Source organism: Oncorhynchus mykiss, chromosome 4, assembly GCF_057628025.1.
Source record: "Oncorhynchus mykiss isolate SJ-2025 chromosome 4, ASM5762802v1, whole genome shotgun sequence".
Lineage (NCBI taxonomy): Eukaryota > Metazoa > Chordata > Actinopteri > Salmoniformes > Salmonidae > Oncorhynchus > Oncorhynchus mykiss.
The window spans coordinates 93,773,745-93,798,352 of record NC_143025.1 but is presented as its reverse complement, the minus strand read 5'-3'; the positions used below and the strand labels follow the sequence as shown (position 1 = coordinate 93,798,352).

The 24,608-nt window shown below is 47.8% G+C and overlaps 1 protein-coding gene across 1 annotated transcript in view; it reads right to left on the bottom strand.

Annotated features, from left to right (window-relative positions):
- The window catches only part of nbas (NBAS subunit of NRZ tethering complex), a 296,853-nt gene that overhangs the window by 146,474 nt on the left and 125,771 nt on the right, over positions 1 to 24,608 (bottom strand). Inside the window, 4 exon segments of the mRNA XM_090233327.1 lie at positions 574 to 645; positions 5,277 to 5,434; positions 12,721 to 12,834; positions 13,202 to 13,315. Coding sequence (XP_090089453.1) covers positions 574 to 645; positions 5,277 to 5,434; positions 12,721 to 12,834; positions 13,202 to 13,315 — 458 coding nt within the window.

Genomic DNA, 24,608 nt, shown 5'->3' with positions numbered 1-24,608 from the left:
ACATTGTGTTGTTCTAGTGGAGTATGGACATTGTGTTGTTCTAGTGGAGTATGGACATTGTGTTGTTCTAGTGGAGTATGGACATTGTGTTGTTCTAGTGGAGTAGGGACATTGTGTTGTTCTAGTGGAGTATGGACATTGTGTTGTTCTAGTGGAGTAGGGGCATTGTGTTGTTCTAGTGGTATAGGGACATTGTGTTGTTCTAGTGGAGTATGGGCATTGTGTTGTTCTAGTGGAGTATGGACATTGTGTTGTTCTAGTGGAGTATGGACATTGTGTTGTTCTAGTGGAGTATGGACATTGTGTTGTTCTAGTGGTGTATGGACATTGTGTTGTTCTAGTGGAGTAGGGACATTGTGTTGTTCTAGTGGAGTAGGGACATTGTGTTGTTCTAGTGGAGTAGGGACCAATACCGCACACACACATTATATGCATACACATTATACTAAAACACATACAGCATAAACACCACAACAGGTATCTTCATGTCATTTGAAGCACAGATGATAAACAGAGAGACATACTCACACACAAACAACAGCTTTTACACACACACACACCTTACATACACACCTGTACTGTCTCGTCCCGGAAACATTCAGGTTCAAGGGGATCCATCTGATAGTTCACTGCCTGGTACAACACCTGGGCAGAAACGGAGAGGGGGAGAGAGGGAGAGAGAGAGAGAGGGAGGGAGAAAGAGAGAGAGAGGGAGGGAGAAAGAGAGAGAGAGAAAGGGAGAGGGGGAGGGAGGGAGAGAGAGAGAGGGAGGGAGAAAGGGAGAAAGGGGGAGAGGGAGAGGGGGAGAGTGAGAGGGAGAGAGGGAGAGAGGGAGAGAGGGAGAGAGGGAGAGAGGGAGAGAGGGAGAGAGGGAGAGAGGGAGAAAGGGAGAAAGGGAGAGGGAGAAAGGGGGAGAGAGTGAGGGAGAGGGGGAGAGGGGGAGAGGGGAGAGAGAATGAGGGAGAGAGGGAGAGAGTGAGGGAGCAGCATTATTCAGCTCTGATCATTGCGACTTCGAAGCCCAGTGCTGGGAATTAATTTTCACACTTATATGAATGGAATGAATGTAAACTAATGTTGGTGTAGCCTACTGTTATTATCTAACCAATCAGAAGCCTGCTGCCTACCTGCCTCCACATTAGAGCAGATGGTCAGATGACACAGATGCTACAGGACTGTTTTGCACAGGCTGGTACAGAACAATAATCCAGACGCTTCAATGAAATCCCGCAATGCCATCAGACCAACCATCAATCAGGCAAAGCGTCAATACAGGATTAAGATTGAATCCTACGACACAGTCTCTAACGCTCGTCAGATGTGGCAGGGCTTAAAAACTATTACGGACTATAAAGGGAAATTCAGCCGCGAGCTGTCCAGTGACACGAGCCTTCCAGACGAGCTAAATGCCTTTCATGCTCGCTTTGAGGCAAGCAACACTGAAGCATGCAAGAGAGCACCAGCTGTTCCGGATGACTGTGTGATCACATTCTCCGTAGTCGATGTGAGCAAGACCTTTAAACAGGTCAACATTCACAGCCGCAGGGCCAGACGGATTACCAGGACGTGTACTCAATGCAAGCGCGAACCAACTGTCAAGTGTCTTCGCTGACATTTTCAACCTCTCCCTGACCGAGTCTGTAATACCTATATGTTTCAAGCACACCACCATAGTCCCTGTGCCCAAGGAAGCGAAGGTAACCTGCCTAAATGATTACCACCCAGGAGCACTCACGTCGGTAGCCATGACGAGTTTTGAAAGGCTGGTCAAGGCTCACATCAACACCATCATGCCAGAAACCCTAGACCAGGGCTGTCCAACCCTGTTCCTGGAGAGCTACCTTCCTGTATGTTTTCGCTTCAACCACAGTTGTAACCTGGTTCAGCTTTTCAACCAGCTAATTATTACAATCAGGTGTGCTAGATTAGGGTTGGAATAAAAACCTACAGGATGGTAGCTCTCCAGGAACAGGGTTGGACAGCCCTGCCCTAGACCCACTCCAATTCGTATACGGCCCCAACAGATCCACAATCTCTACTCCACACTGCCCTTTCCTACCTGGACAAAAGGAACACCTCAGCGTTAAACACCATAGGGCCCTCAAAGCTCATCACTAAGCTAAGGACCCTGGGACTAAACACCTCCCTTTGCAACTGGATCCTGGACTTTCTGACAAGGTGGTAAGGGTAAGGGTAGGTAACAACACATCTGCCATGCTGATCCTCAACACTGGGGCTCCTCAGGGATGTGTACTTATTCCCCTGCTGTACTCCCCGTACACCCATGACTGCGAGGCCAATCATGACTCCAACACCATCATTAAGTTTGTTGACGACACAACAGTGGTAGGCCTGATCACTGACAACGATGAGACAGCCTATAGGGAGGAGGTCAGAGACCTGGCAGTGCGGGCCTAAACACCCGTGCCAATATATCCTCCAAACACCGGCTTCTCGGACATGAACACTTAAATAAACGCTATCAAACAGGAATATACAGTATACATGAACCAGGGGACCAACAGGCACCAGGGGACAAACAGGCACCAGGGGACCAACAGGCACCAGGGGACAAACAGGCACCAGGGGACCAACAGGCACCAGGGGACCAACAGGCACCAGGGGACCAACAGGCACCAGGGGACAAACAGGCACCAGGGGACAAACAGGCACCAGGGGACAAACAGGCACCAGGGGACAAACAGGCACCAGGGGACAAACAGGCACCAGGGGACAAACAGGCACCAGGGGACAAACAGGCACCAGGGGACAAACAGGCACCAGGGGACAAACAGGCACCAGGGGACAAACAGGCACCAGGGGACAAACAGGCACCAGGGGACAAACAGGCACCAGGGGACAAACAGGCACCAGGGGACAAACAGGCACCAGGGGACAAACAGGCACCAGGGGACAAACAGGCACCAGGGGACAAACAGGCACCAGGGGACAAACAGGCACCAGGGGACAAACAGGCACCAGGGGACAAACAGGCACCAGGGGACAAACAGGCACCAGGGGACAAACAGGCACCAGGGGACAAACAGGCACCAGGGGACAAACAGGCACCAGGGGACAAACAGGCACCAGGGGACCAACAGGCACCAGGGGACCAACAGGCACCAGGGGACCAACAGGCACCAGGGGACCAACAGGCACCAGGGGACAAACAGGCACCAGGGGACCAACAGGCACCAGGGGACCAACAGGAACCAGGGGACCAACATGAACCAGGGGACCAACAGGAACCAGGGGACCAACAGGAACCAGGGGACCAACAGGAACCAGGGGACCAACAGGAACCAGGAGACCAACAGGAGCCAGGAGACCAACAGGCACCAGGAGACCAACAGGCACAAGGGGACCAACAGGCACAAGGGGACCAACAGGCACAAGGGGACCAACAGGCACCAGGGGACCAACAGGCACCAGGGGACAAACAGGCACCAGGGGACCAACAGGCACCAGGAGACCAACAGGCACCAGGGGACCAACAGGCACCAGGGGACCAACAGGCACCAGGGGACAAACAGGCACCAGGGGACCAACAGGAACCAGGGGACCAACAGGAACCAGGGGACAAACAGGCACCAGGGGACAAACAGGCACCAGGGGACAAACAGGAACCAGGGGACCAACAGGAACCAGGGGACCAACAGGAACCAGGGGACCAACAGGAACCAGGGGACCAACAGGAACCAGGGGACCAACAGGCACCAGGGGACCAACAGGCACCAGGGGACCAACAGGCACCAGGGGACCAACAGGAACCAGGGGACCAACAGGAACCAGGGGACAAACAGGCACCAGGGGACAAACAGGCACCAGGGGACCAACAGGAACCAGGGGACCAACAGGAACCAGGGGACCAACAGGAACCAGGGGACCAACAGGAACCAGGGGACCAACAGGAACCAGGGGACCAACAGGAACCAGGGGACCAACATGAACCAGGGGACCAACATGAACCAGGGGACCAACATGAACCAGGGGACCAACAGGAACCAGGGGACCAACAGGAACCAGGGGACCAACAGGAACCAGGAGACCAACAGGAACCAGGAGACCAACAGGAGCCAGGAGACCAACAGGCACCAGGGGACCAACAGGCACAAGGGGACCAACAGGCACCAGGGGACCAACAGGCACCAGGGGACAAACAGGCACCAGGGGACCAACAGGCACCAGGAGACCAACAGGCACCAGGGGACCAACAGGCACCAGGGGACCAACAGGCACCAGGGGACCAACAGGCACCAGGGGACAAACAGGCACCAGGGGACAAACAGGCACCAGGGGACCAACAGGAACCAGGGGACCAACAGGAACCAGGGGACAAACAGGCACCAGGGGACAAACAGGCACCAGGGGACAAACAGGCACCAGGGGACAAACAGGCACCAGGGGACCAACAGGCACCAGGGGACCAACAGGCACCAGGGGACCAACAGGCACCAGGGGACCAACAGGCACCAGGGGACCAACAGGCACCAGGGGACCAACAGGCACCAGGGGACCAACAGGAACCAGAAAGATGTAGAGACAACACTTGCCATTTTGAATAAATGTTACAATTTTTATTATTTTTCCTGTATCTGTGAGTCCCCGCAGAAATGTTCAAACATCTAATGGTCTTCACAGAAGAGTGGAGGCTCCAAAGGGAGACCAACTCCATCTTAATGCCCATGATTGTTCAACGAGCAGATGTCCACATACTTTGGTCATGTAGTGTGGTGCCAGGAAATAACCTCTCACTCAACGTCAACCAGAACAAAGGGGATGATCGTGGACTTCAGGAAACAGCAGAGGGAGCACCCCCACATCGAAGGGATCGCAGTGGAGAAGGTGGAAAGCTTCAAGTTCCTCGGCGTACACATCACTGACAAAATGTTCCACCCACACAGAGTGGTGAAGAAGGCGCAACAGCGCCTCTTCAACCTCAGGAGGCTGAATAAATTTGGCTTGGCACCTAAAACCCGCACAATTGAAAGCATCCTGTCGGGCTGTACCACCGCCTGGTACGGCAACTGTGCAACTGGGTAGTGCGGTCTGCCGAATGCATCAGCGGGGGCAAACTACCTGCCCTTCAGGACACCTATAGCACCCGATGTCACAGGAAGGCCAACAATATCATCAAGGACAACAACGACTTATTCCATGGAGGGCTGAGTGTGACCTTAATTCATCAATCAAGTGAGGACTGAAAACCCACAGACAATTGACCTTCCAAGGGATGAGTTTGACACATGGTCTAGAGGTTAAAGGTTAGGAGTTACCTGTGTCTGTAGGTCACTTGAGGCAGCCAGGAGGGGGTGGATGCTGGCGGGGGGGCAGTGTGTCAAAGAGAAGGCCAGCAGCTCCTGGCGAGCCCTGAGGTCCATGTACCCCTCACACTGTCCAAGCAGGCTGCACACTTCCCAGCCATCACCATAACCTGTAGAGGAAGGGGAGATGTCACATTAGCATAAGAGCAACTATTTAACCCTAATTGCTCCTGTAAGTGGCTCTGGGATAAGGGTGTGTGTTAAATGACTAACATGTAAATGTAGACTGCCTTCTCCAACCAGGTCCCGGCTCTCACAGAGAGAGAGAGTCCCGGCTCTCACAGAGAGAGAGTCCCGGCTCTCAAAAAGAGAGAGTCCCGGCTCTCACAGAGAGAGAGTCCTGGCTCTCACAGAGAGAGTCCCAGGATGACAAGTTGTTTTCATGGCCCAAATTGAACCCTATTCCTTAAATACAGCACTACTGTTGACCAGGGCCCATAGGATAGTGCACTACTGTTGACCAGGGCCCATTGGGTAGTGCACTACTGTTGACCAGGGCCCATTGGGTAGTGCACTACTGTTGACCAGGGCCCATTGGGTAGTGCACTACTGTTGACCAGGACCCATAGGGTAGTGCACTACTGTTGACCAGGGCCCATAGGGTAGTGTACTACTGTTGACCAGGGCCCATAGGGTAGTGAACTACTGTTGACCAGGGCCCATAGGGTAGTGCACTACTGTTGACCAGGGCCCATAGGGTAGTGCACTACTGTTGACCAGGGCCCATAGGGTAGTGCACTACTGTTGACCAGGGCCCATAGGGTAGTGCACTACTGTTGACCAGGGCCCATAGGGTAGTGCACTACTGTTGACCAGGGCCCATAGGGTAGTGCACTACTGTTGACCAGGGCCCATAGGGTAGTGCACTACTGTTGACCAGGGCCCATAGGGTAGTGCACTACTGTTGACCAGGGCCCATATGGTAGTGCACTACTGTTGACCAGGGCCCATAGGGTAGTGCACTACTGTTGACCAGGGCCCATAGGGTAGTGCACTACTGTTGACCAGGACCCATAGGGTAGTGCACTACTGTTGACCAGGACCCATAGGGTAGTGCACTACTGTTGACCAGGGCCAATAGGGTAGTGCACTACTGTTGACCAGGGCCCATAGGGTAGTGCACTACTGTTGACCAGGACCCATGGGGTAGTGCACTACTGTTGACCAGGACCCATGGGGTAGTGCACTACTGTTGACCAGGACCCATGGGGTAGTGCACTACTGTTGACCAGGACCCATAGGGTAGTGCACTACTGTTGACCAGGACCCATAGGGTAGTGCACTACTGTTGACCAGGACCCATAGGGTAGTGCACTACTGTTGACCAGGACCCATGGGGTAGTGCACTACTGTTGACCAGGGCCCATAGGGTAGTGCACTACTGTTGACCAGGACCCATGGGGTAGTGCACTACTGTTGACCAGGGCCCATAGGGTAGTGCACTACTGTTGACCAGGGCCCATAGGGTAGTGTACTACTGTTGACCAGGGCCCATAGGGTAGTGCACTACTGTTGACCAGGACCCATGGGGTAGTGCACTACTGTTGACCAGGGCCCATAGGGTAGTGCACTACTGTTGACCAGGACCCATGGGGTAGTGCACTACTGTTGACCAGGACCCATAGGGTAGTGCACTACTGTTGACCAGGGCCCATAGGGTAGTGTACTACTGTTGACCAGGGCCCATAGGGTAGTGCACTACTGTTGACCAGGACCCATAGGGTAGTGTACTACTGTTGACCAGGGCCCATAGGGTAGTGTACTACTGTTGACCAGAACCCATAGGGTAGTGCACTACTGTTGACCAGGGCCCATAGGGTAGTGCACTACTGTTGACCAGGGCCCATAGGGTAGTGCACTACTGTTGACCAGGGCCCATAGGGTAGTGTACTACTGTTGACCAGGACCATTAGGGTAGTGCACTACTGTTGACCAGGGCCCATAGGGTAGTGCACTACTGTTGACCAGGGCCCATAGGGTAGTGCACTACTGTTGACCAGGACCATTAGGGTAGTGCACTACTGTTGACCAGGGCCCATAGGGTAGTGCACTACTGTTGACCAGGACCATTAGGGTAGTGCACTACTGTTGACCAGGACCCATAGGGTAGTGCACTACTGTTGACCAGGGCCCATAGGGTAGTGCACTACTGTTGACCAGGACCCATAGGGTAGTGCACTACTGTTGACCAGGGCCCATAGGGTAGTGCACTACTGTTGACCAGGACCATTAGGGTAGTGCACTACTGTTGACCAGGACCCATAGGGTAGTGAACTACTGTTGACCAGGGCCCATAGGGTAGTGCACTACTGTTGACCAGGACCCATAGGGTAGTGCACTACTGTTGACCAGGACCCATAGGGTAGTGCACTACTGTTGACCAGGACCCATAGGGTAGTGCACTACTGTTGACCAGGACCCATAGGGTAGTGCACTACTGTTGACCAGGGCCCATAGGGTAGTGCACTAATGTTGACCAGGGGCCATAGGGTAGTGCACTACTGTTGACCAGGGCCCATAGGGTAGTGCACTACTGTTGACCAGGGCCCATAGGGTAGTGCACTACTGTTGACCAGGGCCCATAGGGTAGTGCACTACTGTTGACCAGGACCCATAGGGTAGTGCACTACTGTTGACCAGGACCCATAGGGTAGTGCACTACTGTTGACCAGGACCCATAGGGTAGTGCACTACTGTTGACCAGGACCCATAGGGTAGTGCACTACTGTTGACCAGGGCCCATAGGGTAGTGCACTACTGTTGACCAGGGGCCATAGGGTAGTGCACTACTGTTGACCAGGGCCCATAGGGTAGTGCACTACTGTTGACCAGGGCCCATAGGGTAGTGCACCACTGTTGACCAGGGCCCATAGGGTAGTGCACTACTGTTGACCAGGGCGGCCCATAGGGTAGTGCACTACTGTTGACCAGGGGCCACACGGAGAGAGACTCTATAGGGAACAGGGTGTCATTTAGGAGGCAGTTCACAGTGCAGAGTAATGACATGTGGGTTACAGTGTGACAGAGTGAGTGACAGAGTGAGAGTGAGTGGGTGACAGTGAGTGAGTGAGTGAGTGAGTGAGTGAGTGAGTGAGTGAGTGAGTGAGAGCGAGGGAGTGACAGTGAGTCACAGTGAGTGACAGTGAGTGAGTGAGTGACAGTGAGTGAGAGTGAGTGACTGAGTGAGTGACTGAGTGAGTGACAGTGAGTGAGGGAGTGACAGTGAGTGAGGGAGTGAGTGGCAGTGAGTGAGGGAGTGACAGTGAGTGAGTAATGAACAGTGAGTGAGTGAGTGAGGGGGTGAGAGGCGTCAGCCAGGAGAAATACACATTGATGTGATTAGTAGTGTAGTTCTGAGAGAATAACACAACCGGTTTGTCCTCGGCTGTTTCAGGCTAAACTGTGTGTGTCAGAGTCTCAAACACCACCTATTCCTTATGTAGTGCACTACTGTCTACCAACGCCCAGGGACTTCTGGTCTAAAGTAGTGCACTACTGTCTACCAACGCCCAGGGACTTCTGGTCTAAAGTAGTGCACTACTGTCTACCAACGCCCAGGGACTTCTGGTCTAAAGTAGTGCACTACTGTCTACCAACGCCCAGGGACTTCTGGTCTAAAGTAGTGCACTACTGTCTACCAAAGCCCAGGGACTTCTGGTCTAAAGTAGTGCACTACTGTCTACCAACGCCCAGGGACTTCTGGTCTAAAGTAGTGCACTACTGTCTACCAATGCCCAGGGACTTCTGGTCTAAAGTAGTGCACTATATAGGGAATAGGGTGTCATAGGGCTCTGGTCTAAAGTAGTGCACTATATAGGGAATGGGTTTCTATAGGGCTCTGGTCTAAAGTAGTGCACTATATAGGAAATAGGGTGTCATAGGGCTCTGGTCTAAAGTAGTGCACTATGTAGGGAATAGGGTTCTATAGGGCTCTGGTCTAAAGTAGTGCACTATGTAGGGAATATAGTGTTATTTGTTATGAAGCCTAAGAAAACACTGCAACACAATCTCCTCAGACAAGTTGTCTGTGACACCTCCCTCCCTCCCTCTCCTCCTCCCTCCCTCCCTACCTCTCCTTCTCCCTCCCTCCCTCCCTCCTCTCCTCATTCTTTTATCTCTCTCATTCTATCCCACTCTATTTCTGTCTTCCTGCCTGTTTCCATATCTCCATCCCTCCCCCCTCCCTCCTCTCCTCCCTCCCTCCCTCCTCTCCTCCTCCTCTCCTCCTCTCCTCCTCCCTCCCTCCTCCCTCCCTCCCTCCTCTTCTCCTCCTCCATCCCTCCCTCCCTCCTCTCCTCCCTCTCTCCCTCCCTCCTCCCTCCCTCCCTCCCTCCTCTCCTCTCCTCTCCTCTATCCCTCCCTCCCCTCTCTCCCTCCCTCCCTCCTCTCCTCCTCCCTCCCTCCCTCCTCTCCTCCTCCCTCCCTCCCTCTCTCCCTCCCTCCCTCCCTCCTCTCCTCCTCCCTCCCTCCCTCCCTCTCTCCCTCCCTCCCTCCCTCCTCTCCTCCTCCCTCTCCTCCTCTCCTCCTCCCTCTCCTCCCTCCTCTCCTCCCTCCCTCCTCTCCTCTCTCCCTCTCCTCCCTCCTCTCCTCCCTCCCTCCTCTCCTCTCTCCCTCCCTCCCTCCCTCCTCTCCTCCCTCCCCCCCACCCTAGTCCACCATCGCTACAGTGTTACTCCCTTGCATTAAAGCCACTGATAAATGGTTAAAACGCTTTAAACCATGGCATTGTTGAATAGTCGTTTCTGATTGGTCTTGAAGGGCATTCTAAAGCATGCATCATAATGCCCGGTAGAGTTCCATGGCTATACTGTATTCCTTATGTGTTTCATGTTTGAGCTGCTTTTGAAAGCAAAAGTCAAATTGAAAGCATTATTGATGTCGCTCCCAGTTTTCATTGTGTGGGGGGGGGGGGGGGTTGTTGGTGCCACCGCATGAGGCTGTGCAGGCCGACATTTATACAGTCGTTCACTGCACACCCATTAAAACAATCACTGTAAAAACTGTTAAATTGATGAAGAATTGGATTGATGAGGAATTGAAACATTGTGTGGTTGAGAGGGATGAGGCAAAATGAATGGCAAATAAGTCTGGCTGAACAACCGATTGGCAAACGTACTGCAAGTTGAGAAATCATGTGACTAAACTGAATATAAAGAATAAAACACACTATGAAACAGAGATAAATGACAGAAATAATGAGAGAAAAAAAAGCTTTGGCGCACCTTAAATTACAATTTTGGGGAAAAAGGCAAATTCAGCTCCGTCATTTATTATATCAGATGGCTCATTCATCACAAAAACCCACTGATATTGCCAACTACTTTAATTATTATTTTTTTCATTGGCAAGATTAGCCAAGTAAGGCATATGACATGCCAGCAGCAAACGCTGACACCACACATCCAAGTATAATACCATTCAGAAGTTTAGGGGTCACTTAGAAAGTAGCTTCTTTAAATAAAAAAATAACATTTTTTTGTCCATTAAAATAACATCAAATTGATCAGAAATACAGTGTAGACATTGTAAATGTTGTAAATGACTGTTGTAGCTGGAAACGGCTGATTTTTTAATGGAATATCTACATAGGCGTACAGAGGCCCATTATCAGCAACCATCACTCCTGTGTTCCAATGGCACGTTGTGTTAGCTAATACAAGTTTATCATTTTAAAAGGCTAATTGATCATTAGAAAAACCTTTTGCAATTATGTTGGCACAGCTGAAAACTGTTGTACTGATTAAAGAAGCAATACAACTGGCCTTCTTTAGACTAGTTGATGATTTGAGAAACAGATGCCTCTCACAAGTCCTCAACTGGCAGCTTCATTGAATAGTACCCGCAAAACACCAGTCTCAACGTCAACAGCGAAGAGGTGACTCAGGGACGATGGCCTATATATCAGGGAGGTAATGTGTATAGATCAGGGAGGTTATGGGTATATATATCAGGGAAGTAATGGGGATAGATCAGGGAGGTAATGGGTATATATCAGGGATGTAATGGGTATAGATCAGGGAGATAATGGGTATATACAGTGCCTTGCGAAAGTATTCGTCCCCCTTGAACTTTGCGACCTTTTGCCACATTTCAGGCTTCAAACATAAAGATATAAAACTGTATTTTTTTGTGAAGAATCAACAACAAGTGGGACACAATCATGAAGTGGAACGATACAATCACAATACCCCATAATGACATCACAATACCTCATAATGACATCACAATACCCCATAATGACATCCCAATACCCCATAATGACATCACAATACCTCATAATGACATCACAATACCCCATAATGACATCCCAATACCCCATAATGACATCACAATACCCCATAATGACATCACAATACCCCATAATGACATCACAATACCCCATAATGACATCACAATACCCCATAATGACATCACAATACCCCATAATGACATCACAATACCCCATAATGACATCACAATACCTCATAATGTCAAGGGGTCTGAATACTTTCCGAAGGCACTGCATGTTACCTCACGGTGATGTCATTCGGGAAACACAAACTTCCACTGCTATGCATGGTAAAGCTAAAAAATGTCCTACCCTGGAAGCCTGTCTTTCAGACATGAGGAAGTGTACGACGGTAAATGTTCTACTTTTAAAGTCGGACAAAACAGAGATGCTGGTTCTAGGTCCCAAGAAATCTGCTGTTGGATCGGACAATTAGTCTCGATGGTTGTACAGTCCTCTCAACAAAAAAAAAAACTGAAGGACCTCGGAGTTAGACCCTGATCTCTCTTTCCTTAAACATATAAAAAAATACTTTAAAAAGGCTTTTTCCCCCCCCATCTTCTTAACGTGGCAAAACTCCTAAACCTTTTGTCTAAAAATGATGCGGAGGAGCTAATGCTTTCGAGGTTAGACGACTGCAATGCTCTACTCGCCGGCTACTCGGATAAAGCACTGAATAAACTTCAGTTAGTTTTAAACACAGCTGATAGAATGTTGAGTAGAACCCCCCCAAAAATAGCATATTACGCCAGCGCTAGCCCACCAGAACTGGCTTCCTGTTGAGGTGGTTTTACTGCTAACCTACAAAGCATTACATGGTCTCCAACCCATCTCTCCGACCTGGTCCTGCCGTACATACCTACACTGTACGCTACGGTCACAAGACACAGGCCTCCTAACTGTCCCTAGAATTTCTAAGCAAACAGCTGAAGGCAGGGCTTTCTGCCAAATTTACCACAACATTACTATACCACTAGTACAAAGTTACTACAACATTACTACAACACTGTTACTACAGCATTGTAACACAACGTTACTACAATGTTACTACATTACAACACTACAGCAATACAACACTACAAAGTTACTACAACGTTACTACAACGCTAATACAGTGATGTAACCCACCTGAGGCCATGAGGTCCTGACAGTGTATGTAGGAGGTCTTGTAGTCCAGCGCCTGAAGAGCCTGTTGAGCTAGTAGAGAGAACACCTGACCCTTACACCTCCACTCATCACCACCTGGAAGCAGAGAAAAACTGGTTAGACCCTTACACCTCCACCTGGAGACAGAGAAACACTGGTTAGACCCTTACAGCCACTAAAGAGTTGCCAATTCAGAAGTCTTCATGTTTATTCTGTGAAACTGTTCCCCATGGAGTGCTCCTGTTGTGTTAGCAGGGTATCTCGGTTAAACTCTTCCCCTAGGTGTCACGGTTAAACTCGTCCCCTAGGTGTCACGGTTAAACTCTTCCCCTAGGTGTCACGGTTAAACTCTTCCACTAGGTGTCACGGTTAAACTCTTCCCCTAGGTGTCACGGTTAAACTCTTCCCCTAGGTGTGTGTGTGTCACGGTTAAACTCTTCCCCTAGGTGTGTGTGTGTGTTACCTGCGACTCTGAGCAGTGAGGCCAGGTCCAGAAGCAGGGCTGATTGTGTGTAGGCCTTAGAACACTGGGAAATACACTGCTCAATTATGGACAACCGCTCCACACGCAGACGCACTGTAGAGAGAGAGGGGAGAGAGAGAGAGAGAGGGGCAGGGGGAAAGAGAGAGGGGGGCAGGGGGAAAGAGAGAGAGGGGCAGGGGGAAAGAGAGAGAGGGGCAAGGGGAAAGAGAGAGGGGGGCAAGGGGAAAGAGAGAGGGGGGCAAGGGGAAAGAGAGAGGGGGGCAGGGGGAAAGAGAGAGAGGGGCAAGGGGAAAGAGAGAGGGGCAGGGAAAAAGAGAGAGGGGGGCAAGGGGAAAGAGAGAGAGGGGCAGGGAAAAAGAGAGAGGGGGCAAGGGGAAAGAGAGAGAGGGGCAGGGAAAAAGAGAGAGGGGGGCAAGGGGAAAGAGAGAGAGGGGCAGGGAAAAAGAGAGAGGGGGGCAAGGGGAAAGAGAGAGGGGGGCAGGGGGAAAGAGAGAGGGGGGCAGGGGGAAAGAGAGAGGGGGGCAAGGGGAAAGAGAGAGAGGGGCAGGGAAAAAGAGAGAGGGGGGCAAGGGGAAAGAGAGAGGGGGGCAGGGGGAAAGAGAGAGGGGGGCAGGGGGAAAGAGAGAGAGGGGCAAGGGGAAAGAGAGAGGGGGGCAAGGGGAAAGAGAGAGAGGGGCAGCAGGAGAGAGAGAGAGGGGCAGGGGGAGAGAGAGAGAGGGGCAGGGGGAGAGAGAGAGAGGGGCAGGGGGAGAGAGAGAGGGGCAGGGGGAGAGAGAGAGGGGCAGGGAGAGAGAGAGGGAGAGAGTGGGAAAGAGAGAGATATATATGAATGTAAAAATATTACATTCAGGTCAATAAGGTCATCAGTTAATCCAGTTTATTCTCTGTCTGCATCGCAAATGCACCCTATTCCTTACGGGTCAATGGGCCCTGGTCAAAAGTAGTGCACTACACAGGGAATAGGGTGCATTTGAGATGCCGCCTTGATCTGTCCACAGCAGGCAGGGCCCCCCCCCCCCACCACTCACAGGGGCCCACCCACCACTCACAGGGGCCCACCCACCACTCACAGGAGTGTGGGGGGGGGCGGTATGTAGGAAGGAGGTATATAGTGGAGGGTTTACACCAGAAGGTAATGGGTATAGGAGGAAGGTATATAGTGGAGGGTCTACACCAGAAGGTAATGGTTATAGGAGGAAGGTATATAGTGGAGGGTCTACACCAGAAGGTAATGGTTATCTGTAGGAGGAAGGTATATAGTGGAGGGTCTACACCAGAAGGTAATGGGTATAGGAGGAAGGTATATAGTGGAGGGTTTACACCAGAAGGTAATGGTTATAGGAGGAAGGTATATAGTGGAGGGTCTACACCAGAAGGTAATGGTTATCTGTAGGAGGAAGGTATATAGTGGAGGGTCTACACCAGAAGGTAATGGTTATAGGAGGAAGGTATATAGTGGAGGGTTTACACCAGAAGGTAATGGGTATAGGAGGAAGGTATATAGTGGAGGGTCTACACCAGAAGGTAATGGTTATAGGAGGAAGGTATATAGTGGAGGGTCTACACCAGAAGGTAATGGGTATCTGTAGGAGGAAGGTATATAGTAGAGGGTCTACACCAGAAGGTAATGGTTATAGGAGGAAGGTATATAGTGGAGGGTCTACAACAAAAGGTAATGGTTATAGGAGAAAGGTATATAGTGGAGGGTCTACACCAGAAGGTAATGGGTATCTGTAGGAGGAAGGTATATAGTGGAGGGTCTTCACCAGAAGGTAATGGGTATAGGAGGAAGGTATATAGTGGAGGGTCTACACCAGAAGGTAATGGGTATCTGTAGGAGGAAGGTATATAGTGGAGGGTCTTCACCAGAAGGTAATGGTTATAGGAGGAAGGTATATAGTGGAGGGTCTACACCAGAAGGTAACGGGTATCTGTAGGAGGAAGGTATATAGTGGAGGGTCTACACCAGAAGGTAATGGTTATAGGAGGAAGGTATATAGTGGAGGGTCTACACCAGAAGGTAATGGGTATCTGTAGGAGGAAGGTATATAGTGGAGGGTCTTCACCAGAAGGTAATGGTTATAGGAGGAAGGTATATAGTGGAGGGTCTACACCAGAAGGTAACGGGTATCTGTAGGAGGAAGGTATATAGTGGAGGGTCTACACCAGAAGGTAATGGTTATAGGAGGAAGGTATATAGTGGAGGGTCTACACCAGAAGGTAATGGGTATCTGTAGGAGGAAGGTATATAGTAGAGGGTCTACACCAGAAGGTAATGGGTATCTGTAGGAGGAAGGTATATAGTGGAGGATCTACACCAGAAGGTAATGGGTATAGGAGGAAGGTATATAGTGGAGGGTCTACACCAGAAGGTAATGGATATCTGTAGGAGGAAGGTATATAGTGGAGGGTCTACACCAGAAGGTAATGGTTATAGGAGGAAGGTATATAGTGGAGGGTCTACACCAGAAGGTAATGGTTATAGGAGGAAGGTATATAGTGGAGAGTCTACACCAGAAGGTAATGCTTATAGGAGGAAGGTAAATAGTAGAGGGTCTACACCAGAAGGTAATGCTTATAGGAGGAAGGTAAATAGTAGAGGGTCTACACCAGAAGGTAATGCTTATAGGAGGAAGGTAAATAGTAGAGGGTCTACACCAGAAGGTAATTGTATATTGAGTAAATTAATGTCTTCTGATTGCCACCATATGAAGATCAAAGGTAAGGGATTAATTGTCTCTCTATTTCTGAGTTTTGTAACGCTTCTGCTTGGCTGGTTATTGTTTGTAATAATTTGTCAACTGGGCTATGTTCTGGGCTAGGTATGTTCTGGGCTAGGTATGTTCTGGGCTAGGTATGTTCTGGGCTAGGTATGCTTTCGCCGAAAAGCATTTTGTAAATATGACACTGTGGTTGGTTTAACAAGAAGTTAATCTTTAAACCTATGTAAAATATGTTTTGTTTTCAGAATTTTTATAATGAGTATTTCTGTAATTGAATTTGTCGCTCTGCAACCTCACTGGATGTTGGCCAGGTGGGACGCTAGCATCCCACATACCCTAGAGAGGTTAACATGGGCCTGCTAATCTCTAACGGTCTGATACAACTCTCCACGTACCCTAGAGAGGTTAACATGGGCCTGCTAATCTCTAACGGTCTGATACAACTCTCCACGTACCCTAGAGAGGTTAACATGGGCCTGCTAATCTCTAACGGTTTGATACAACTCTCCACGTACCCTAGAGAGGTTAACATGGGCCTGCTAATCTCTAACGGTCTGATACAACTCTCCACGTACCCTAGAGAGGTTAACATGGGCCTGCTAATCTCTAACGGTCTGATACAACTCTCCACGTACCCTAGAGGTTAACATGGGCCTGCTAATCTCTAACGGTCTGATACAACTCTCCACCTACCCTAGAGAGGTTAACATGGGCCTGCTAATCTCTAACGGGCTGATACAACTCTCCACGTACCCTAGAGAGGTTAACATGGGCCTGCTAATCTCTAACGGTCTGATACAACTCTCCACATACCCTAGAGTGGTTAACATGGGCCTGCTAATCTCTAACGGGCTGATACAACTCTCCACGTACCCTAGAGAGGTTAATACATTTTATAAAAAGGCTGTAAAGTAACAAAATCAAGGGGTCTAAATACTTTGAAGGCACTGCACACACACACACACGCACACACACACGCGCACACACACACACGCGCACACACACACACCTCATCTCTAATTAGGCCATCAAACAGATGTTGGCTCGACAGTTGATCCATAAATAACCATATATTTAGATATCAGGTGAAGGGATGAGGGAGAAGGGGAGGGCAGGTAGTTTGCGACCCCGTCTGGCAACACAACACAAAGACACAGGGTACCTTACAGTCAATGTTCCCTCTGAGCTGTGCGTAGCTCATCCTGGACTGCCATGAAGAACTTTCAGCCCACGCAGAGAAGCACGAGATGGAAATTAACTCAACTTTCTATTTGCTGTGGGAATTTTGATCGAATCAACGCAATATTAGCTACTTTTAATGTAACAAACACAAAACGAATTATGCAAGAGATTGCGTTCTGTGTACAACACATCGGAGTAGGATTGACAGGCACGACTCAGGCACATACTCTACACAGAGCGGTGCGCCATAACCCCTCAGAGCTGCAGTACGTAGATGGGACCTTTAGACTAGAACAAGGGAAAACCATTATAAAATGATGGATGAGGGGGGGGATCCTTCATTTATCATGTTTGTTACATTAAAAGCAGCTAATATTGCGTTGAGTAACATGGTCCAAGCACACCACGACAGTCGTGAAGAGGGCACGACAACACCTATACCCCCTCAGGAGGCTGAAAAGATTTGGCATGGGTCCTCAGAGCGGCAGGGTAGCCTAGTGGTTAGAGCGTTGGACTAGTAACCGGAAGGTTGCGAGTTCAAACCCCCGAGCTGACAAGGTACAAATCTGTCGTTCTGCCCCTGAACAGGCAGTTAACCCACTGTTCCCAGGCCGTCATTGAAAATAAGAATTTGTTCTTAACTGACTTGCCTGGTTAAATAAAGGTAAAATAAAAAAAATAAAAAAATCCTCAAAAGGTTCTACAGCTGCACCATTGAGAGCAACTGGTTGCATCACAGCCTGGTATGGCCACTGCTCGGCCTCCGACCGCAAGGCACTACAGAGGGTAGTGTGTACTGCCCAGTATATCACCGGGGCCAAACTTCCTGCCATCCAGGACCTCTATACCAGGCGGTGTCAGAGAAAGGCCCTCAAAATGGTCAAAGAATCCAGCCACCCAAGTCATAGACTGTTCTCTCTACTACCGCATGGCAAGCGGTACCGGAGCGCCAAGTCTAGGTCCAAGAGGCTTCTAAACAGCTTCTACCCCCAAGCCATAAGACTCCTGAACATCTAGTCAAACGGCTTGCAGTGCCCCACTGGTTAGGGGATCGTAAGTAAACCATAAGACTCCTGAATATCTAGTCAAACGGCTTGCAGTGCCCCACTGGTTAGAGGATCGTAAGTAAACCATAAGACTCCTGAACATCTAGTCAACCGGCTTGCAGTGCCCCACTGGTTAGGGGATCGTAAGTAAACCATAAGACTCCTGAATATCTAGTAAACGGCTTGCAGTGCCCCACTGGTTAGGGGATCGTAAGTAAACCATAAGACTCCTGAACATCTATTCAAACGGCTTGCAGTGCCCCACTGGTTAGGGGATCGTAAGTAAACCATAAGACTCCTGAATATCTAGTCAAACGGCTTGCAGTGCCCCACTGGTTAGAGGATCGTAAGTAAACCATAAGACTCCTGAATATCTAGTCAAACGGCTTGCAGTGCCCCACTGGTTAGGGGATCGTAAGTAAACCATAAGACTCCTGAATATCTAGTCAAACGGCTTGCAGTGCCCCACTGGTTAGAGGATCGTAAGTAAACCATAAGACTCCTGAACATCTATTCAAACGGCTTGCAGTGCCCCACTGGTTAGGGGATCGTAAGTAAACCATAAGACTCCTGAACATCTATTCAAACGGCTTGCAGTGCCCCACTGGTTAGGGGATCGTAAGTAAACCATAAGACTCCTGAACATCTAGTCAAACGGCTTGCAGTGCCCCACTGGTTAGGGGATCGTAAGTAAACCATAAGACTCCTGAATATCTAGTCAAACGGCTTGCAGTGCCCCACTGGTTAGGGGATCGTAAGTAAACCATAAGACTCCTGAACATCTATTCAAACGGCTTGCAGTGCCCCACTGGTTAGGGGATCGTAAGTAAACCATAAGACTCCTGAACATCTATTCAAACGGCTTGCAGTGCCCCACTGGCTAGGGGATCGTAAGTAAACCATAAGACTCCTGAATATCTAGTAAACGGCTTGCAGTGCCCCACTGGTTAGGGGATCGTAAGTAAACCATAAGACTCCTGAATATCTAGTAAACGGCTTGCAGTGCCCCACTGGTTAGAGGATCGTAAGTAAACCATAAGACTCCTGAACATCTATTCAAACGGCTTGCAGTGCCCCACTGGTTAGGGGATCGTAAGTAAACCATAAGACTCCTGAATATCTAGTCAAACGGCTTGCAGTGCCCCACTGGCTAGGGGATCGTAAGTAAACCATAAGACTCCTGAATATCTAGTAAACGGCTTGCAGTGCCCCACCGGTTAGGGGATCGTAAGTAAACCATAAGACTCCTGAACATCTATTCAAACGGCTTGCAGTGCCCCACTGGTTAGGGGATCGTAAGTAAACCATAAGACTCCTGAATATCTAGTCAAACGGCTTGCAGTGCCCCACTGGTTAGAGGATCGTAAGTAAACCATAAGACTCCTGAACATCTATTCAAACGGCTTGCAGTGCCCCACTGGTTAGGGGATCGTAAGTAAACCATAAGACTCCTGAACATCTATTCAAACGGCTTGCAGTGCCCCACTGGTTAGAGGATCGTAAGTAAACCATAAGACTCCTGAACATCTATTCAAACGGCTTGCAGTGCCCCACTGGTTAGGGGATCGTAAGTAAACCATAAGACTCCTGAACATCTATTCAAACGGCTTGCAGTGCCCCACTGGTTAGAGGATCGTAAGTAAACCATAAGACTCCTGAACATCTATTCAAACGGCTTGCAGTGCCCCACCGGTTAGAGGATCGTAAGTAAACCATAAGACTCCTGAACATCTATTCAAACGGCTTGCAGTGCCCCACTGGTTAGGGGATCGTAAGTAAACCATAAGACTCCTGAACATCTATTCAAACGGCTTGCAGTGCCCCACTGGTTAGGGGATCGTAAGTAAACCATAAGACTCCTGAATATCTAGTCAAACGGCTTGCAGTGCCCCACTGGTTAGGGGATCGTAAGTAAACCATAAGACTCCTGAACATCTAGTCAAACGGCTTGCAGTGCCCCACTGGTTAGGGGATCGTAAGTAAACCATAAGACTCCTGAATATCTAGTCAAACGGCTTGCAGTGCCCCACTGGTTAGGGGATCGTAAGTAAACCATAAGACTCCTGAATATCTAGTCAAACGGCTTGCAGTGCCCCACTGGTTAGGGGATCGTAAGTAAACCATAAGACTCCTGAACATCTAGTCAAACGGCTTGCAGTGCCCCACTGGTTAGGGGATCGTAAGTAAACCATAAGACTCCTGAACATCTATTCAAACGGCTTGCAGTGCCCCACTGGTTAGGGGATCGTAAGTAAACCATAAGACTCCTGAATATCTAGTAAACGGCTTGCAGTGCCCCACTGGTTAGGGGATCGTAAGTAAACCATAAGACTCCTGAATATCTAGTAAACGGCTTGCAGTGCCCCACTGGTTAGAGGATCGTAAGTAAACCATAAGACTCCTGAACATCTATTCAAACGGCTTGCAGTGCCCCACTGGTTAGGGGATCGTAAGTAAACCATAAGACTCCTGAATATCTAGTCAAACGGCTTGCAGTGCCCCACTGGCTAGGGGATCGTAAGTAAACCATAAGACTCCTGAATATCTAGTAAACGGCTTGCAGTGCCCCACCGGTTAGGGGATCGTAAGTAAACCATAAGACTCCTGAACATCTATTCAAACGGCTTGCAGTGCCCCACTGGTTAGGGGATCGTAAGTAAACCATAAGACTCCTGAATATCTAGTCAAACGGCTTGCAGTGCCCCACTGGTTAGAGGATCGTAAGTAAACCATAAGACTCCTGAACATCTATTCAAACGGCTTGCAGTGCCCCACTGGTTAGAGGATCGTAAGTAAGCCATAAGACTCCTGAACATCTATTCAAACGGCTTGCAGTGCCCCACTGGTTAGGGGATCGTAAGTAAACCATAAGACTCCTGAACATCTATTCAAACGGCTTGCAGTGCCCCACTGGTTAGAGGATCGTAAGTAAACCATAAGACTCCTGAACATCTATTCAAACGGCTTGCAGTGCCCCACTGGTTAGGGGATCGTAAGTAAACCATAAGACTCCTGAACATCTATTCAAACGGCTTGCAGTGCCCCACTGGTTAGAGGATCGTAAGTAAACCATAAGACTCCTGAACATCTATTCAAACGGCTTGCAGTGCCCCACTGGTTAGGGGATCGTAAGTAAACCATAAGACTCCTGAACATCTATTCAAACGGCTTGCAGTGCCCCACCGGTTAGAGGATCGTAAGTAAACCATAAGACTCCTGAACATCTATTCAAACGGCTTGCAGTGCCCCACTGGTTAGGGGATCGTAAGTAAACCATAAGACTCCTGAATATCTAGTCAAACGGCTTGCAGTGCCCCACTGGTTAGGGGATCGTAAGTAAACCATAAGACTCCTGAACATCTAGTCAAACGGCTTGCAGTGCCCCACTGGTTAGGGGATCGTAAGTAAACCATAAGACTCCTGAACATCTAGTCAAACGGCTTGCAGTGCCCCACTGGTTAGGGGATCGTAAGTAAACCATAAGACTCCTGAACATCTAGTCAAACGGCTTGCAGTGCCCCACTGGTTAGGGGATCGTAAGTAAACCATAAGACTCCTGAATATCTAGTCAAACGGCTTGCAGTGCCCCACTGGTTAGGGGATCGTAAGTAAACCATAAGACTCCTGAACATCTAGTCAAACGGCTTGCAGTGCCCCACCGGTTAGGGGATCGTAAGTAAACCATAAGACTCCTGAACATCTATTCAAACGGCTTGCAGTGCCCCACTGGTTAGGGGATCGTAAGTAAACCATAAGACTCCTGAACATCTAGTCAAACGGCTTGCAGTGCCCCACTGGTTAGAGGATCGTAAGTAAACCATAAGACTCCTGAATATCTAGTAAACGGCTTGCAGTGCCCCACTGGTTAGGGGATCGTAAGTAAACCATAAGACTCCTGAACATCTAGTCAAACGGCTTGCAGTGCCCCACCGGTTAGAGGATCGTAAGTAAGCGCATGTGACTAATAACATTTGATTTTGAAGCTGTCATCAAGGCAAATAGTGGCTACTTTGAAGAATCTCAAAATATATTTAGATTTATTTAACACTTTTTTGGTTACTACATGACTCCATATGTGTTATTTCATAGTTGTGATGTCGTCACTATTATTATACAATGTAGAAAATAGTAAAAATAAAGAAAAAACCTGGAATGAGTAGGTGTCATTTTTTAAAGGGTAGATCTTTAATAATGCAGATAGATTGTGGCTCACATCATTTCCAATCCCCCCAATATATACCTTTTTTTGAAAATAAACTATACATTTTAAAAATGTTTTTATTTATTAATTTACTCGATTTTCCTTTCGGATTATTTTGCCCTAACCCTACCACACCCCTCCCCTAATCGGAGTAAACTAATGGACAACAACACTTACAATAGGCTCCTACCTCCACTTTATACATACTACAGACATTTCACAGACACAGTTTATATAAGTTATCTTTTGTTTGTTTTTAGTCAGCATTCAGCTACTTTCAACCCCTCACATCCATCTCTGAAAACGTTCCAGTGTTGATTTCTGTCATAACTTTTTCCACTGTGCTGTTTCACAAACGTTCTGAACCTTTCTATTCTCATAGTGTCTTACAGATTGTAAATTAAAGATAAACAATGTTGGTAAAAAGTAAGTATTATATTATTGATCGATTGACTTTTCAAACCACTCAGCAGTACTATTATTTGCAATCTTTCAGCCATTTCTGAACCTGCGAACAAAAACAAGCTACATATGGGCAGTGCCAAAACAAGTGATACCTTGTAGTATTATAACAGTACCTTATAGTATTATAACAGTACCTTGTAGTACTATAACAGTACCTTGTAGTACTATAACAGTACATTATAGTACTATAACATCCCCGTCTAGTATTATAACAGTACCTTGTAGTACTATAACAGTACCTTGTAGTACTATAACAGTACCTTGTAGTACTATAACAGTACCTTGTAGTACTATAACAGTACCTTGTAGTACTATAACAGTACCTTGTAGTACTATAACAGTACCTTGTAGTACTATAACAGTACCATGTAGTATTATAACAGTACCTTGTAGTATTATAACAGTACCTTATAGTATTATAACAGTACCTTGTAGTACTATAACAGTACCTTGTAGTACTATAACAGTACATTATAGTACTATAACATCCCCGTCTAGTATTATAACAGTACCTTGTAGTACTATAACAGTACCTTGTAGTACTATAACAGTACCTTGTAGTACTATAACAGTACCTTGTAGTACTATAACAGTACCTTGTAGTACTATAACAGTACCTTGAAGTACTATAACAGTACCTTGTAGTACTATAACAGTACATTATAGTACTATAACATCCCCGTCTAGTATTATAACAGTACCTTGTAGTACTATAACAGTACCTTGTAGTACTATAACAATACCATGTAGTATTATAACAGTACCTTGTAGTATTATAACAGTACCTTATAGTATTATAACAGTACCTTGTAGTACTATAACAGTACCTTGTAGTACTATAACAGTACATTATAGTACTATAACATCCCCGTCTAGTATTATAACAGTACCTTGTAGTACTATAACAGTACCTTGTAGTACTATAACAGTACCTTGTAGTACTATAACAGTACCTTGTAGTACTATAACAGTACCTTGTAGTACTATAACAGTACCTTGTAGTACTATAACAGTACCTTGTAGTACTATAACAGTACCTTGTAGTACTATAACAGTATATTATAGTACTATAACATCCCCGTCTAGTATTATAACAGTACCTTGTAGTACTATAACAGTACCTTGTAGTACTATAACAGTACCTTGTAGTACTATAACAGTACCTTGTAGTACTATAACAGTACCTTGTAGTACTATAACAGTACCTTGTAGTACTATAACAGTACATTATAGTACTATAACATCCCCGTCTAGTATTATAACAGTACCTTGTAGTACTTTAACAGTACCTTGTAGTACTATAACAGTACCTTGTAGGACTATAACAGTACCTTGTAGTACTATAACAGTACCTTGTAGTACTATAACAGTACCTTGTAGTACTATAACAGTACCTTGTAGTACAATAACAGTACCTTGTAGTACTATAACAGTACATTGTAGTACTATAACAGTACCTTGTAGTACTATAACAGTACCTTGTAGTACTATAACAGTACATTATAGTACTATAACATCCCCGTCTAGTATTATAACAGTACCTTGTAGTACTATAACAGTACCTTGTAGTACTATAACAGTACCTTGTAGTACTATAACAGTACCTTGTAGTACTATAACAGTACCTTGTAGAACTATAACAGTATATTGTAGTATTATAACATTACGTGGTAGTATTATAACAGTACCGTGTAGTATTATAACAGTACCTTGTAGTATTATAACAATATCTTGTAGTATTATAAAAGTACCTTGTAGTACTAAAACAG